General features: G+C 47.3%; 1 protein-coding gene across 37 annotated transcripts in view; it reads left to right on the top strand.

Annotated features, from left to right (window-relative positions):
* The window catches only part of LOC118366032 (protocadherin Fat 4), a 37,923-nt gene that overhangs the window by 19,505 nt on the left and 1,318 nt on the right, over positions 1-17,100 (top strand). For 18 of the 37 annotated variants that reach the window (XM_052491663.1, XM_052491673.1, XM_052491667.1 and 15 more), the window contains 12 exons: positions 54-4,177; positions 4,486-4,587; positions 4,964-5,113; positions 5,276-5,427; positions 5,579-5,664; positions 7,326-7,505; positions 7,750-7,877; positions 8,112-8,338; positions 13,316-13,375; positions 13,509-13,716; positions 14,388-14,531; positions 14,625-17,010. In XM_052491663.1, coding sequence (XP_052347623.1) covers positions 54-4,177; positions 4,486-4,587; positions 4,964-5,113; positions 5,276-5,427; positions 5,579-5,664; positions 7,326-7,505; positions 7,750-7,877; positions 8,112-8,338; positions 13,316-13,375; positions 13,509-13,716; positions 14,388-14,531; positions 14,625-15,958 — 6,895 coding nt within the window. In that variant the 3' untranslated portion in view covers positions 15,959-17,010. Of the gene's footprint in view, positions 1-53; positions 4,178-4,485; positions 4,588-4,963; positions 5,114-5,275; positions 5,428-5,578; positions 5,665-7,325; positions 7,506-7,749; positions 7,878-8,111; positions 8,339-13,315; positions 13,376-13,508; positions 13,717-14,387; positions 14,532-14,624; positions 17,093-17,100 lie in introns of all 37 variants that reach the window. The other 19 variants (XM_052491668.1, XM_052491657.1, XM_052491658.1 and 16 more) reach the window with 4 other exon arrangements.

Below are 17,100 nucleotides of genomic sequence, written 5' to 3'. Positions count from 1 at the left end.
GCCAGCACATCACCAACTGCATTTTCCTCTTCTTCTTTTTCTCTCCTTACCAGATTCCAGAATGCGTCAGAGTTCCCCACAGTTGGTGTAGATGTTCTCAGACCATCTCTCTCTGAAGAGGACCCAGAGGGAACCTTGGTAGCTCTGGTCTCAGCCGGGACATCCAGAGCAGGTCCAGTCTCCTTCTACCTGGCGTCTGGAGACTCCGACCACCTGTTCCGCCTCCACCAAGCCACTGGCCAGTTGACCATCCACCACCCTCTGGACTATGAGACCAACAAAGAGTTTCTACTGCTGGTGGAGGCCAGAGATGCAGGCTCCCCACCGTTCTCTTCTTATGCAGAGATTCACGTGAATGTCACTGATGTGAACGATAACGCACCGCAATTCACTCAGCGTGAATATAGGTGTGAGGTACTGGAGAACTCTCCAGCGACGTGGGTGTGTGACGTGCTCGCCATCGATGCGGACTCTGGGAGTTATGGAAAGGTGCAGTACAGCATTTTAGAGTGGAACAACATTGACCATGTTTTTACTATCGACTCAGAAAATGGCATGCTGAGCACAACAACGAGTTTAGACCGCGAAGAAATACCTGAGTACAATTTAACCATCGTAGCGGCAGACAAAAACAACAGTTTCTATAAAGACATTGCAGTCATGCTAGTGGTGGTTGTGGACACAAACGACCACGCACCTCGGTTTACACAGATCTTCTTCACTGAGGTAACTGAGGATTCTCCTATCGGACACACCATTTTACAGATCGTCTCAACAGATGACGACATCGGTGCCAATGCTGTGATGACGTATTCCATAATTGACCAGAGGGATGACGTTCTTCCCTTCAGTATTGATAAGACTAGTGGGTGTATAACAGTGTTGCTGTCCCTGGACAGGGAGACCCAGGACCATTATGTGATGAAAGTCAATGCCAACGACTCAGCTTGGACCATTAGTACAGACGTGACAATAGACGTAACCGATGTTAATGACAACAAACCTGTCTTTACTAAACAGGTCTACACCACTACTGTCACTGAGACCAGGGCCCAGGAAGTATTTGTTATGCGAGTTCTCGCTATGGATGCTGACCTGGGACAAAACAGTCAGATTGTGTATCTGATCGACCCTCCCAGTGAGCACTTCTGGGTCAATGCGTCTACTGGGGATATTCTCACCAAGCAACCCATATCTTTACTACATCAGTCTGCCTCTCTGAGCTTTAGTATTACGGTTGTAGCCTCTGACTGTGGCAATGTTCGTTCACACAGTAACTCCATGGTCATTGTAACCGTTGTTCAGTATAACCACTTCCCTCCCAGCTTCCTGCCTTTCCCGCCTCTCCTGTCCATCCCCTTTAACATCACCATGGGAACCGAGGTGGTGCGGCTAACAGCCGTGGACCGGGACTCCAATCGCAGCAAAAGCAACACTACTATAGAATACAGTCTCGCCGGAGGTAACGCATCAGATTTTTTTGTAATAAACATGGACGATGGGAGACTGATGCTTAATAGGACATTGAGGCAAAGCATTAACTCACTGTTGATGCTCATAGTTACAGCAAAGGACCAGGGGTTCCCTCCTCTCTCATCACAGGCTGCTGTTCAATTTGAGGTTACAGGAGAGAATCAGTTTTCTCCGCAGTTTTCAGAGATGTATGTTACCTTCTCCGTCCCTGAGGATCTGCTAGTGGGGTCAGTCATTGGGAAAGTCCAGGCCGAAGACGGAGACGATGGTGTCAATGGTGTGCTCTCATATTCTATAACGTCAGGAAACAAATATTCACCGTTCTCTTTAGGACAGAGGTCAGGGTTGATTACCCTAGTCGAAAGGCTGGACTATGAGAAACAAGGAGTTTATCGTATTCAGATCACCGCCAAAGATGGAGGCTGGATCTCTAAGACTGGGACGGTAATCATGACCGTGAATGTCAGTGACGTGAATGACAACCCTCCGGTCTTCACATTGTCACAGTACACAGCCTCAGTGCTGGAGAACTCTGCGGTTGGGACACCGGTCCTCCAGGTCGGTGCTACCGATGCAGACTCAAGCGCCAATGCAGATATCACCTACTCACTGATGGCCAGTGGACACTCTGGTCAGTTTGCCATCGACTCCAGGAACGGCACTGTCACCACTCTGGATATCTTTGACTTTGAGCTCAAGCGGTCCTTCGAAATAACTGTCAAGGCCTCAGACGCAGAAAACCGCCATTCATTCAGCATCGCGCACGTTAATATCCAAGTCTCAGGAGTCAACGAGTTCAGCCCAGCGTTCCTGCAGCACAAGTTCAACCTGTCTGTCTCCGAGAATGTATCTATTGGAACTAGAGTTGGCAAGGTAACCGCCACTGACTCTGACGAAGGCCTGGACGGACTGGTCTTCTACCTGCTCATTGGACAAAGCCGATGGACAGGCTTCGACGTAGATGAACAGAGCGGAGAGATCTACATCACCGCTGATCTGAGGAAGCAGGGCTACAGCCATGTCACCCTGAGAATCCTAGCTAAGAACCGAGGCGTCATCACAGGGTTAGACGTGGACGAAGCCTTGGTCCACATCAATATAGTGGACACTAACGACCCACCAGAGTTCTCCTCGGGGCTCTACAGTGCGGAGATCAGGGAGGACAGCCTTGTGGGGAATTCTGTTATCAGAGTGGTTGCCCTGGACCAGGACTCTGTCCCAGAGTGGAGTCGCTTCTCCTATAGCATCCCGGATGGAAATGTCAACTCATCCTTCTTTGTAGACCCTGTCAGTGGACTTGTGTCTGTCAGTGCCCCCCTGGACAGAGAACTGTGGCCCCTATACAACCTGACTGTGACAGCCACAGACCAGGGTTCTCCGCCAGCCACTGGGACTGCTCAAATTGTGGTGACCATTACTGACGTTAATGACAACGCCCCCACATTAGTCAACGTACATGGACAGGTGAAGGAGAACCAGCCTGCTGGTACCATAGTGGCCAGGCTCAACACCTCTGATGCTGATCTACCTCCCAACCAGGGGCCATTCTCCTACTGGATCGTCCAGCCTGCCTCAGGGAGGAGCTTCACCCTAACTTCTGATGGAGTCCTTTCCACCTCCAGACCTCTGGACCGGGAGGTCAACTCTGTGTTTCATCTGTCGGTGGTAATCAGTGACGCAGGGACTCCTCCGCTGTCCTCCACCACGATGTTTAATGTCAGAGTCGAGGATGAGAACGATAACCCATCGGTCCCGAGGAACGTCTACATCGAGGTGAAGTACTATGGCAGTGCCTTCCCCGGCGGCTTCATCGGCGACGTCAGACCCGAGGACCAGGATGTGGTGGACACGTTTAACTGCAGCATCAGAAACGGACCTCTTAACATGTTCACAATCCCTGACGGCACCTGCGATATCTGGTCTTCCCCATACCAGGGAGAAGCTACGTACAACATCACAATTGAGGCCACCGACCACCTCCACCCTCCCGTTAACAACAGTATCTACGTGAACTACAAAGGCTTCACCAACGCTTCCATGGACAGCTGTATACTGTTCTATGTGGCGTCCACCTCGGTCGAAGACTTCTTGTCTCTCAATTATTTGAAGTTTGTCAAAGCCCTAGACAGCCTGTTCAACCTGCAGGCCTCCAAGACTCACATGTTTGGGATTAAGCCTACAGGTGATAAAGTCCTGCTCCTGGCTGCGGTGAAGAGTTACAACGGTCAGTACCTGAATGGAGAGGTCGCCAGCAGTATCTCTGCTGCCCACCAGAAACTCCTGGAGGCTCAGAGCAACATCACTCTGTCCTACATCACCAGCGACCCCTGCCTCGTCAACCCCTGTCTGAACGGCGCCACCTGCAACAAAAATGTCCACATCGGCCCAGAGGTGTTCGTCCTGGAGAGCCCGTCGGTCATCTTTGTGTCGCCGCAGAATGAGATCTTTAATTGTTTGTGTTCAGCGGGCTTCGCCGGCCCACTGTGTGAATTAGATGTGGATGAGTGTGACGAGAGACCCTGCGAGAAACAGAGCGTGTGTGTTAATAACCCAGGAGGGTTCCGTTGCCACTGTAGGAGGGGCTTCCCTGGCCTGTACTGCTCAGCTGACCTGGATGTTTGCCTGGGGGTCCACTGTCAACATGGAGGGACGTGCCTGAACACGGAGGATGGGGTTCACTGTGACTGTAGTCCTGGATATGAGGGTAAGTCATATTGAACCTGAATCTCAACATTGACTCTATAATGCATGTACTCCAGTCACGGCAAATTCATGTTAAAACTGAGGGTTGAGAATTGGAGGTTCCAATTCTCAGATCAACCCTACTAATAGACAAATTGTTATCACAACACTAAGATGTCAGATGAACACCGGCATTCTACAATGGCTTTACACACAAACAGTACTGTAGAAATTACAAATACTGTACAGAATTATTTTTGACATTTGTCTGAAAACAGAGACAGGGAGAGGATTTGGAGTGTTAACTCTTTGACCCATTGTTCTTTTCAGGAGACTTTTGTGAGCATTCCGTTAACCACTGCGCATCAGCACCTTGTTTCCAAGGCAACTGCACCAATGGTCTGACAGGATACACATGTCATTGCCCTTTTGGTGAGAAATTATACAAGCTATTAACGTACACACTTCTTGTCCTGGCTGGGCAGCACATTGGTTAAGTCACTCATATGATTGTATTTGTGGTTATTATGTCGACCTGGCATTAAACCTAGCTGTAAACGCTTGTCACACCAACATACATGCACTTGACTTAATTGTTGTGCTACACTGTGTAGCGAACCAGTAATGTAAACTCGTGAGATCAGGCGGCTTGCGAGGCTACTGAATGGGTGCTCAGTCCTTAAAATGTGTCATCAGAATGCTGAAAGGATTTCTTTGAATCCCTACAAAATTTCAGTCCTGATCCTCCTCTCACAATGATTTTCAGGATTCTTGTTAGTTCTAGATTTGCCTTTGTCTTCTCCCTCAGGTGTGAGTGGCATCCACTGCGAAGAGGACAGCTTTGGCTTTGAGGAGTTGTCCTATATGGAGTTTCCTCCTCTAGATCCCAGGAGTAACTTCATCTCCCTGGAGCTGGCCACGTTACAGCAGAACAGCCTGCTGCTGTATAACCCTGCAGGTAGATGGATTGGTTTGACTTATTTTTCACTGTGTAAAAACTACACAGTGAAACACTGCATTTAAAAACTCTGTGTTTGATAACGTTGTATTGTTGTAAAATTCTTGAGGGTAACACCAACAAAAATAAATGTTCCTTTATGGTCCTTGACCATGGTATCAGGCTCGGGCAGTGTAGAGTACCTGGCACTGGAGGTTGTGAAGGGGAGGGTCCGTCTCTCATACGACCTGGGCTCTGGAGCTGTCCGTCTGCAGACGGAAAGGCAGGTGGCTGATGGACGCTTTCACAGCATCACCGTCAGGAGGATAGGAAATGTGAGTCCCAAGAGCATGCGTGTGCGCGGCCCACACACGCACACACACACACGTTAATAGTACATGCAGACATAAACACACATGGTACATGCAGACATAAACACACACACACATATGCACGCACACACTTATTTTTGTTTTCATCTTACAGATAGGCTCTCTACAAGTGGACCACTGTCCTGATGTGAAGGCTACTGGATTTTGTCTCTCTCAAAGTAATGGCATTGGCTCCAAAAGGTACTCGTCTACTCATTATTACATTATAAACTTTAAAAAAGAAGCGTCCTCTCAATGTAAACTGCGTTTATTTTCAGCAAACTTAACATTGTGTAAATATTTGTATGAACATAACAAGATTCAACAACTGAGACATAAACTGAACAAGTTCCACAGACATGTGACTAATAGGAATTGAATAATGTGTCCCTGAACAAAGAGGGGGTCAAAATCAAAAGTAACAGTCAGTATCTGGTGTGGCCACCAGCTGCATTAAGTACTGCAGTGCATCTCCACCTCATGGACTGCACCAGATTTGCCAGTTCTTACTGTGAGATATTAAACCCACCTCCCTAGCCCTCACCCTCTGATCCAACAGGTCCCAGACATGCTCAATGGGATTGAGATTCGGGCTCTTCGCTGACCATGGCAGAACACTGATATTCCTGTCTTGCAGGAAATCACACACAGAACAAGCAGTATGGCTGGTGGTATTGTCATGCTGGAGGTTCATGTCAGGATGAGCCTGTATGAAGGGTACCACATGAGGGAGGAGGATGTCTTCCCTGTAACGCACAGCGTTGAGATTGACAACAAGCTCAGTCCGATGATGCTGTGAACATACCGCCCCAGACCATGACGGACCCTCCACCTCCAAATCGATCCCGCTCCAGAGTACAGGCCTCTGTGTAATGCTCATTCCTTTGACGATAAACGCAAATCTGATCATCACCCCTGGTTAGCTTGTCGTTCTGCCCCTGAACAGGCAGTTAACCCACTGTTCCTAGGCCGTCATTGAAAATAAGAATTTGTTCTTAACTGACTTGCCTAGTTAAATAAAGGTAAAATAAAAATAAAAATAAATTAGACAAAACCACAACTCGTCAGTGAAGAGCACTTTTTGCCAGTCCTGTCTGGTCCAGCGACGGTGGGTTTGTGCCCATAGGCGACGTTGTTGCTGGTGATGTCTGGTGAGGACCTGCCTTAAAACAGGCCTACAAGCCCTCAGTCCAGCCTCTCTCAGCCTATTGCGGACAGTCTGAGCACTGATGGAGGGATTGTGCGTTCCTGGTGTAACTCGGGCAGTTGTTGTTGCCATCCTGTACCTGTCCGGCAGGTGTGATGTTCAGATGTACCTATCCTGTGCAGGTGCTGTTACACGTGGTCTGCCACTGCGAAGACGATCAGCTGTCCGTCCTGTCTCCCTGTAGAGCTGTCTTAGGCGTCTCACTGTACGGACATTTCAATTTATTGCCCTAGCCACATCTGAAGTCCTCATGCCTTCTTGCAGCATGCCTAAGGCACATTCACACAGATGAGCAGGGACTCCTGGGCATCTTTCTTTTGGTGTTTTTCAGAGTCAGTAGCTTTAGTGTCCTAAGTTTTCATAACTGTGACCTTAATGTCCTACTGTCTGTAAGCTGTTAGTGTCTTAACGACCGTTCGTTAAGGTGCATTTTCATTGAACAAGCATGGGAAACAGTGTTTAAACCCTTTACAATGAAGATCTGTGAAGTTATTTGGATTTTTAAGAATGATCTTTGAAAGAGAGGGTCCTGAAAAAGGGACGTTTCTATTTTTGCAGAGTTTATGTGGGTTGTGTTTAATTTAATGTCATATCAATGTGTTTTATTCATTCTCACTTACAACATTGTGTTCTTGGTCCCTGCTGTCCCTCCCAGGACCCTGGACGTTGGCGGCAGTAACATGACGTTTGGGGGAGTCAGATCTATTGAGTCTGTTCTGCTGCGTCCTGGTCAAGTCCAGACTCATGACTTTGTTGGCTGTGTGAGAAACATGAAAGTAAATGGTATACCTTTAGGGCTTACCAAAGCTCTGGCGGCCTACAACTTCTTGGAGAGGTATGAGCTCAGATTTTTACATCCTCTGTGGGACCAAAATAAGTGTACTATATAGGTAAAAGGGTGCCATTCAGGATTTAGCCTAAAATGGTGGGATGTAACAGTTGTCGTAGCTGAAGAGGAGCCACCTGTTGTTGTAAAAATCTTAAGTCAGATGAGGGAATCCATACAGTACAACAGATAGATGGTATAGTCCTATTGACAGTTAACATACAGTATAACCAATGGATGGTATGGTCACTAGGTGTCCTCGAGCAGCAGTGTCTCCGTGTCTCAGTGGTCCGTGTCTGAACGGAGGAGTGTGCCAGGACCTCTGGTCTCACTACATCTGTCAGTGTACACACCACTACACTGGAACCACCTGTAACACAGGTACTGGCCTACACACATGGGGACAATGCCGCTTTCAATTCAAGAAAACATTTATCAAATACAATGGGCAATTTACACAATTTACTCCCTGAATTGACTGAATTAAAAACCAAATTAATCCCCAGCCTTCCTGGTACGACAGTACCACTAAACCTGACTGTGCTTCTGTTCATGGTGTGACCAACCTGTTCAATGACTCGCAGCTCCACTGACTAAGTATTTTATTTCGGACAGAGATTTCAGAGGAGCATGTGTTACGGCTGGGCAGTAGCGGCTACATAGAATATGTGGTCAGAGAGAGCTACAGGAGAGAGCAGCAGCTGAGAGACCTGCTGGACGAAGACAGAGGACAGACAGAGACCAGCAGAGATCTCTCTGAGATAGAAGTCAAGGTGAAGACTGTGGAGAGAGACGCAGTGTTGCTGTTCGTTTTGGGAAGGAAAGGACACTTTGAGCTCAGGGTGAGCTGCACATTTATTATTATATTTTTTACCTTTATTTAACACGGCAAGTCAGTTAAGAACAAATTCTTATTTTCAATGACGGCCTAGTGGATTAACTGCCTTCTTCAGCGGCAGAACGACAGATTTTTTTACCTTGTCAGCTGGGGGATTCGATCTCGCAACCGTTCGGTTACTAGTCCAATGGTCTGACCACTAGGCTACCTGCCGCACATGAGATACTTTCATGTGAGATTAGAGATATTTCTCAGTGAAATACCGATAATGTTAACACCGGTGTGTGTTCAGAGGATTTGAATGTGCAGGGGCAAGAAAAAGTATGTGAACCCTTTGGAAATACCTGGATTTCATCTGATCTTCATCTAGGTCACAACAATAGATAAACACAGTCTACTTAAATAAATAACACACAAAAATGATATGTTTTCATGTCATTATTGAACACACCGTGTAAACATTCACAGTGCAGGGTGGGAAAAGTATGTGAACCCTTGGATTCAATAACTGGTTGACCCTCCTTTGGCAGTAATAACCTGATCCAAACGTTTTCTGTAGTTGCGGATCAGACCTGCACAACGGTCAGGAGGAATTTTGGGCCATTTCTCTTTACAAAACTGTTTCAGTTCAGAACTGCTCTCTTGAGATCATGCCACAGTATCTCAATCGGGTTGAGGTCAGGACTCTGACTGGGCCACTCCAGAAGGCATATTTTCTTCTGTTGAGGCCATTCTGTTGTTGATTTACTTCTGTGTTTTGGATCGTCGTCCTGTTGCGTCACCCAACTTCTGTTGAGCTTCAATTGGCGGACAGATAGCTTAACCATCTCCTGTAAAATGTCTTGATAAACTCGGGAATTTATTTTTCCCTCAATGATAGCAAGCTGTCCAGGCCCTGAAGCAGCAAAACAGCCCCAAACCACGATGCTCCCTCCACCATACTTTCCAGTTGGGATGAGGTTTTGATGTTGGTGTGCTGTGCCTTTTTTTCTCCACACATAGTGTTGCATGTTCCTTCCAAACAACTAAACTGTAGTGTCTGTAGTCTACAGAATATTTTGCCAGTAGCGCTGTGGAACATCCAGGTGCTCTTTTGCAAACTTCAGACTCGCAGCAATGTTTTTTTGGACAGCAGTGGCTTCTTCCGTGGTGTCCTCCCATGAACACCATTCTTGTTGAGTGTTTTACGTATCGTTGACACGTCAACAGAGATGTTAGCGTGTTCCAGAGATTTCTGTAAGTCTTTAGCTGACACTCTAGGATTCTTAAGTTCATTGAGCATTCTGTGCTGTGCTCTTGCAGTCATCTTTGCAGGATGGCCACTCCTAGGGAAAGTAGCAACAGTGCTGAACTTTCTCAATTTATAGGCAATTTGTCTTACCATGAACTGATGAATATCAAGGCTATTAGAGATACTTTTGTAACCCTGTCCAGCTTTATGCAACTCAAAAAGTCTTCATCTTAAGTCTTCTGAGATCTCTTTTGTTCGAGGCATGGTTCACATCAGGCAATGCTTCTTGTGAATAGCAAACTCAAATTTTGTGAGTGTTTTTTTATAGGGCAAGGCAGCGCTATCCAACATCTCCAATCTCGTCTCATTGGTTGGACTCCAGGTTAGCTGACTCCTGACTCCAATAAGCTTTTGGAGGTCATTAGCCTAGGGGTTCACATACTTTTTACAACCTACACTGTGAATGTTTATATGATGTATTCAAAATAGACAAGAAAAATACAATATCTGTGTTGTTAGTTTAAGCACACCGTGTGTCTATTGTTGTGACTTAGATGAAGATCAGATCAAATTTGATGACCAATTTATGCAGAAATCCAGGTAAATCCAAAGGGTTCACATACTTTTTCTTGCCACTGTAGACAGTTTAGTTATAGGACACAGACAATTGAGTTTGCAATGGAGGGGAGGAGAGAGCTTCTTAAATTACATTCTTTGTGTGATCTGTGGTTCCAAATGGCACCCTATTCTGTAGTGCACTACTTTTGACAGAGCACTATGAGCCATGGTCAAAAGTAGTGCACTATAAAGTCAATAGGGTGCCATTTGGGATGAATCCTATACACTGTATTCGGAAAGTATTCAGACCCCTTCACTTTTTCCACATTTTATGTTACAGCCTTATTCTAAAATTGATTAAATAGTTTTTTCCCTCATCAATCTACACACAATACCCATAATGACAAAGCAAAAACTGTTGTTTAGAAACTTCTGCAAATTTGTAAAAAAAACAAAAAAAACATCACATTTACATAAGCATTCAGATCCTTTACTCAGTATTATGTTGAAACACCTTAAGCAGTGATTACAACCTCGAGTCTTCTTGGGTATAACGCTAGAAGCTTGGCACACCTGTATTTGGGAGTGTCTCCCATTCTACTCTACAGATCCTCTCAAGCTCTGTCAGGTTGGATGGGGAGCGTCGCTGCACAGCTATTTTCAGGTCTCTCCAGAGATGTTAGATCTGGTTCAAGTACGGGCTCTGGTCAGGCCACTCAAGGACATTCAGAGACTTGTCCCGAAGCCTTTCCTGCGTTGTCTTGACTGTGTGCTTACGGTCGTTGTCCTGTTGGAAGCTTAACCTTCGCCCCGAATCAAATCAAACTTTATTTGCCACATGCGCGGAATACAACAAGTGTAGACTTTACCGTGAAATGCTTACTTACAAGCCCTTAACCAAGTGCAGTTCAAGAAGAAGAAAATATTTACCAAGTAGACTAAAATAAAAAGTAACACAATAACGAGGCGCCGGTACTGAGTCAATGTGCAGGGGTACAGGCTAGTTGTGGTAATCTGTACAAACAGCGAGTAGCAACAGTGTACAAGAGGGGGGGTGTCAATGTAAATTGTCCGGTGGCGATTTTTATGAATTGTTCGGCAGTCTAATGGCTTGGGGGTAGAAGCTGTTGAGAAGCCTTTTGGTCCTAGACTTGGCGCTCCAGTACCGCTTGCCGTGCGGTAGCAGAGAAAACAGCCATGCGTCCTACGAAACACAACCCAACCAAGCCGCACTGCTTCTTAACACAGGGCGCATCCAACCCGGAAGCCAGCCGCACCAATGTGTCGGAGGAAACACCGTGCATCTGGCGACCTGGTTAGCGCGCCCTGCGCGCGACCCGCCACAGGGGTCGCTAGTGCGCGATGAGACAAGGATATCCCTACCGGCCAAACCTTCCCTAACCCCGGACGACACTAGGCCAATTGTGCGTCGCCCCATGGACCTCCCGGACGCGGCCGGCTGAGACAGTGCCTGGGCTCGAACCCAGAGTCTCTAGCGGCACAGCTAGCACTGCGATGCCTAGCCGTAGAACCTTGTGAGGATTTTGGTACCCATGCCAAATCTTTTCAGTCTCCTGAGGGGGAAAATGTTTTGTAGTGCCCTCTTCATGACTGTCTTGGTGTGTTTGGACCATGATAGTTCGTTGGTGATGTAGACATCAAGGAACTTGAAACTCTCGACCCGTTCCACGACAGCCCCGTCGATATTAACGAGGGCCTGTTACACCCACCTTTTCCTGTAGTCCACGATCAGCTCCTTTGTCTTGCTCACATTGAGGGGGAGAGTGGTCTTAGTGCCAGCTTCGCTTTGTGGTGGTAAAAAGACAGCTACGAATAATACAGATGAGAACTCTCTTGGTAGATAATGTTGTCTACAGCTTATCATAAGGTACTTTACCTCAGACGAGCAATACCTTGAGACTTATTTAATATTAGACATCGGACACCAGCTGTTATTGACAAAAAGACACACACCCCCACCCCTCATCTTACCCGAGGTAGCATCTCGGTTCTGCCAGTCCATAGAAAATCCCGTCAGCTCTATATTGTCTGTTTCTTCGTTCAGCCACGTCTCAGTGAAACATAAGATGTTACAGTTTTTAATGTCCCGTTGTTAGGATAATCTTAATAGTCGGTCATCAACTTTATTTTCCCCAGTCAGAGAGCAGGTTTTCATCAAGGATCTTTCTGTACTTTGCTACATTTATCTTTCCCTCGATCCTGACTAGTCTCCCAGTCCCTGCCACTGAAATACACACCCACAGCATGATGCTGCCACCAAAATGCTTCATCAGAGCAGAGAATCTTGTTTCTCAAGGTCAGAGTCCTTTAGGTGCCTTTTGGCAAACTCCAAGCGGGCTGTCATGTGCATTTTACTGAGGAGTGGCTTCCGTCTGGCTACTCTACCATAAAGGCCTAATTAGTGGAGTGCTGCAGAGATGGGAGAACCTTCCAGAAGGACAACCATCTCCACAGAGGAGCTCTGGAGCTCTGCCAGAGTTACCATCGGTCACCTTCTTGGTCACCTCCCTGACAAAGGCTCTGCTCCCCCGAATGCTCAGTTTGCCTAGCTCTAGGAAGAGCCTTGGTGCTTCCAAACTTCTTCCATTTAAGAATGATGGAGGTCACTGCGTTCTTGGGGACCTTCAATTCTGCAGAAATGTTTTGGTACCCTTCCTCAGATCTGTGCCTCCTGTCTCGAAGCTCTACAGACAATTATTTTGACCTTATGGTTTTTGCTCTGACATGCGCTGTCAAATGGGGGGCCTTATATAGACAGGTGTGTGCCTTTCCAAATCATGTCCAATCAATTGAATTGACCACAGCTGGACTTCAATCAAGTTGAAGAAACATCAAGGATGATCAATGGAAACAGGATGCACCTGAGCTCAATTTTGAGTCTCATAGAAAATAGTCTAAATACGTAAATAAGGTATTTGTTTATGTTTAATAAAATTGCAAACATTTCTAAAAAAAAAAACGTTTTGCTTTGTCATTGTGGGGTATTGTGTGTAGATTGAGGGAAAAAACTATTTAATCCATGTTAGAATAAGGCTGTAACATAACAAAATGTGTAAAAAGTCAAGGGGTCTGAATACTTTCCAAATGTACTGTTGGAGTCTGCATTTCCGGAGTAAAGTGTTAATTCTTAGCTGTCCGTATTCTAAACCAAGTTTCCGTTGACACGTTCAGGTGATGGATGGAAACCTTCTGTACGTCTCCAGAGACAGAAGGTCAGACGTCCTCTCAGAGGTAACCACCAGCGTTGGAGCATGGTGCTGCTGACAACACCAGAGTTGGGGTTCAATTCCTGCATGGGCCTCTTTCTCAATATATGTGTTAGCTGTCAGTGCTTTAACCTAAATATCATTATTCATCATGCTAGGTTGCCTCAGAGACCAGCATGGCAGACGGGGACTGGCATGTCCTCCATCTTTCCACAGTTGGACAGAGCACTGTCCTTCTGATGGACGGCCAGACAGTCACGAACACCAGCAATAACGGAGCTCTGGACCTAAGTGCTGTCAATGTGGAGAAGATCGTCCTTGGAGCAAGTCCACCACCACCCCGAGACACGAGAATCAAGCGCCCAGGTTGGAAGAAATGGTGTAGGATGAAGTTGCCCATAGATGCTGATCTTCGGTCAGTTTAGCATTTTCCCAACTAATGGTTATGGTTAGAAATGGGAAGGGAAATCCTAGACTTCACCCCGGATCGGAATACCTTTCAGTTTGTCAGTCAATGACATACTGCTGAGCTGTGTATTCATTAACAGTGTATTACTGTAATCGTGTTCTCAGGGTATTAAGTGTTCATGTGTCATGACCTGCAGTGTGAAGATGTACAGCCAATCCCAAATCCTACCTCCTATGTAGTTTCATAGATCCGAGTGGATTGGATAGGTGTTGCAATATGGTCAAAAATGTACATTATTGTGCTGGAGTGTCTGGTGTAGCAGTCTAAGCTCCCGACTCTGAACTCGTTTCCCCCTTAACGATGGGGGGGGGTTCAAGCCCCAGGTCTGCCAACTGTCTGCCCTTCACTGCTTCACTCAATCTTTACTTATATCTGTCTTGTCAAAAATAAATAAAGTGATGAACTCCCATCCCAAAAATACACTTGACCTCTTTGAAGGCAAAGTGGAGCAATCATACCATATTGATTCACATCCAGTTTAAAAAAGATCTACACAGCTACCTAGGGGGTTAGCAGTTAGGGGCATGTTTTGGGATCAGGCAAGTATGTTTCCTCTGTCTCCCCTCAGTAGGGTTCTCTGGTTGTGTGGAGTATGTCCGATACAATGGCCATTTCCTGCCAGTCAGCGGCTACAGTCTGATAGTGGAGGTTTGGCCCAGTTCTACCCTTCTTCAGTCCAGCTGTGAGTCCCCAGGCTCCTGTGTTCCCTCATGTGAGTCACTGACACACACACATTAAATCTAACAGATAGGCTCCTCCTCTTACCTGTCCATACTGTAACACGCATTTCCTCTGGTACATCCAGGCTCCTGTGTTTCCACCACTTGCCCTGAGGATGTCCCCACCAACGCCAGACTACCTTGCCTCTCTCTGCCCTGTCCCACTGCTCCAGCCTGCGGTGGCTCGGCTGGCACTAGGAACAGCTCCTGTATCTGCCTCACGGCTGGCTCCTGTGAGCTCTGCTCCTCCCCTCCACCAGAGGACTTCCAGGGTGGAGCAGGAGTGTGTTCTGATAAGGAGGCCCTCAGGGGCCCCTCCGCTCCTCTGTGGGTCATCGGCGTGGTTCTCCCCATCACCTCCTTCCTCCTCTGCCTGGGCCTGGGTGTGTTCCTCTGCCTGGGGAGACGCAATGCTAACGCCTGCTGCCACCGGCCACAGAAGCGTCAGGCTGAAAGTGGCTCACCGCAACGTGGAGAGGAAGGGACGGACAACGGAGCGTTTTGTTTTGAAGGCCCGAGGACCACTCGTTCTGTACCTGCGGTGAGAGGGAAGCCACCTGACGGGATCCGGGAGGACAAACTGAGGGAGGCTGTCCAGGACGGCTACAGTACAGCCAGGCCAGGTGTGGAGGCTGGTGGACACAGTGAGGAGCTGGAATACTACGAGATAGACAGTGTCTACAGTGTGTTCCAATCTGACACTGGCTCTCTAAGGCTCACTGGATCTCTCCACAACACAGATTGGGAGAGGACAGAGACTGGAGTGAGGGGAGGATTGAGGGGATGTCAGAAGAAAATGCCAGATTCCCCAAATCCAGATGACCGAGAGAGGCCAGTGGAGCTGTGGCAGAGGCCCCTGACACACCCTGACCAAAGAGTCTCCAGAGACGGAGGATGTGGTATGGCCAGTGGGCCGCTGAGCCAGGTAGCTGATGAAGAGCAGCGCTTCCCCGGGAGGTTGGTAGTGCCAGGGCTGAGGGGTCCTCCTCACTGTCTCTCTGTGGAGGAGGTGAGGAAGCTGAACAGCCCTGTGGGTGTTCAGTTACATCAGCTGGCTCAATGGCCCATGCCTGGCAGACCTTCCAGAGGGATGGACAGCAACACCCACAGCTCCTTTACCTGCTCAGAGGTCGACTTTGACAGGGACTTCGCTCTACTAAGCGCCCAGGGCTTGTTACAGGAGCGGACACTGATCACTACCCCCAGAGAACCAGTGGAGAGCCTGCCTGTGCCCCCCTCTCAGGCCCAGTACAGGACTAGGACGGCCGACTCTGGAGATTCCCCTCAACACTGGGAGCAGCTCCTGAACATGTGTGTGTGTTTCCACACCTACGCCCCAGTGTTTGAGGACATAGCAGGGCTGCCAATGGAACGACCACCTGACTGGGACAGGCAAAGCGATCTGGAGGAGATCATATGACAGGTCATGAAAAGAAATGTACAAGAACTATGGTAAAGATTGTTTCATTGTAAGAGCTCTGCCAGGGAATGAGTTTGCTTTTATTCATGCAGGCGTTTGCATCATAATTGAGGGTAAAGTACATCCCTGGCAATGTGTGTTGACAGTATTGCGGACAGCAGAATGTACTGTATGCAGAATGACTATATTTATATTGTAATGCAATGCTCTCAAACATCCTATCCCACCCATTTATTTTCACTGACTGTTGCATTGAAATAGTCTCATGTTACTCAAAGCTGTGCATCATTGTGTTGTTTACCTTCCATTTGGTTAGTTAAGTGTTTTGGATTTAGATCACTTTTGTCTCACTTTAATAGGCAACAGTGCAGTTGAACGCAGAAACAGTTCAGCACTATACGGTTCTTTACATTGAGGGAGTTTTATTACGCTGGCCCGGGTTGAACCGGGCAACGGCCCGTCACACCGTCGGGCGAAAGCTGGGAGGGAAGAGCACCCTTCTCAGATCTAACAGTAATCTGCGCAGCTCGGTCATGTTGTCAACAAGGCAGCATGGTGCATCGTCCAGAAACATACATCTCTTTGCCAGAAAATGAACTAGTTTTAATTTTGATAAAGCAGTAAGAAAACAAATCACATAATCCTACGCATCACTCCATGTGCTTAATTATTAATCACTTTTGTTTTGAGCCGACTTTGCCATTGGCCATAGCGGGGTACCTGGCTCAAGCCCGGGGGGCAGTCACTTTTCACCCAATTCAAACTCCTCCCACCGGGGTAACCCGGGCCTGATAAACAACCCCCCCCCCCAGTGTCAAATTACTAGCTCCACTTTCTATAGGTACACCAATCTGTACAGCTGACTAGCTCTACTTGCTATGGGTACACCAATCTGTACAGCTGACTAGCTCTACTTGCTATAGGTACACCAATCTGTAGAGAGCTGACTAGCTCTACTTTCTATAGGTACACCAATCTGTAGAGAGCTGACTAGCTCTACTTTCTATAGGTACGCCAATCTGTAGAGAGCTGACTAGCTCTACTTTCTATAGGTACGCCACTCTGTAGAGCTGACTAGCTCTACTTTCTATAGGTACGCCACTCTGTAGAGCTGACTAGCTCCACTTTCTATAGGTACCCAA

This window comes from Oncorhynchus keta, chromosome 33 (assembly GCF_023373465.1).
Source record: "Oncorhynchus keta strain PuntledgeMale-10-30-2019 chromosome 33, Oket_V2, whole genome shotgun sequence".
NCBI lineage: Eukaryota > Metazoa > Chordata > Actinopteri > Salmoniformes > Salmonidae > Oncorhynchus > Oncorhynchus keta.
The sequence above is the reverse complement of the archived record's forward strand: the minus strand, read 5'-3'. Positions and strand labels throughout refer to the sequence as shown.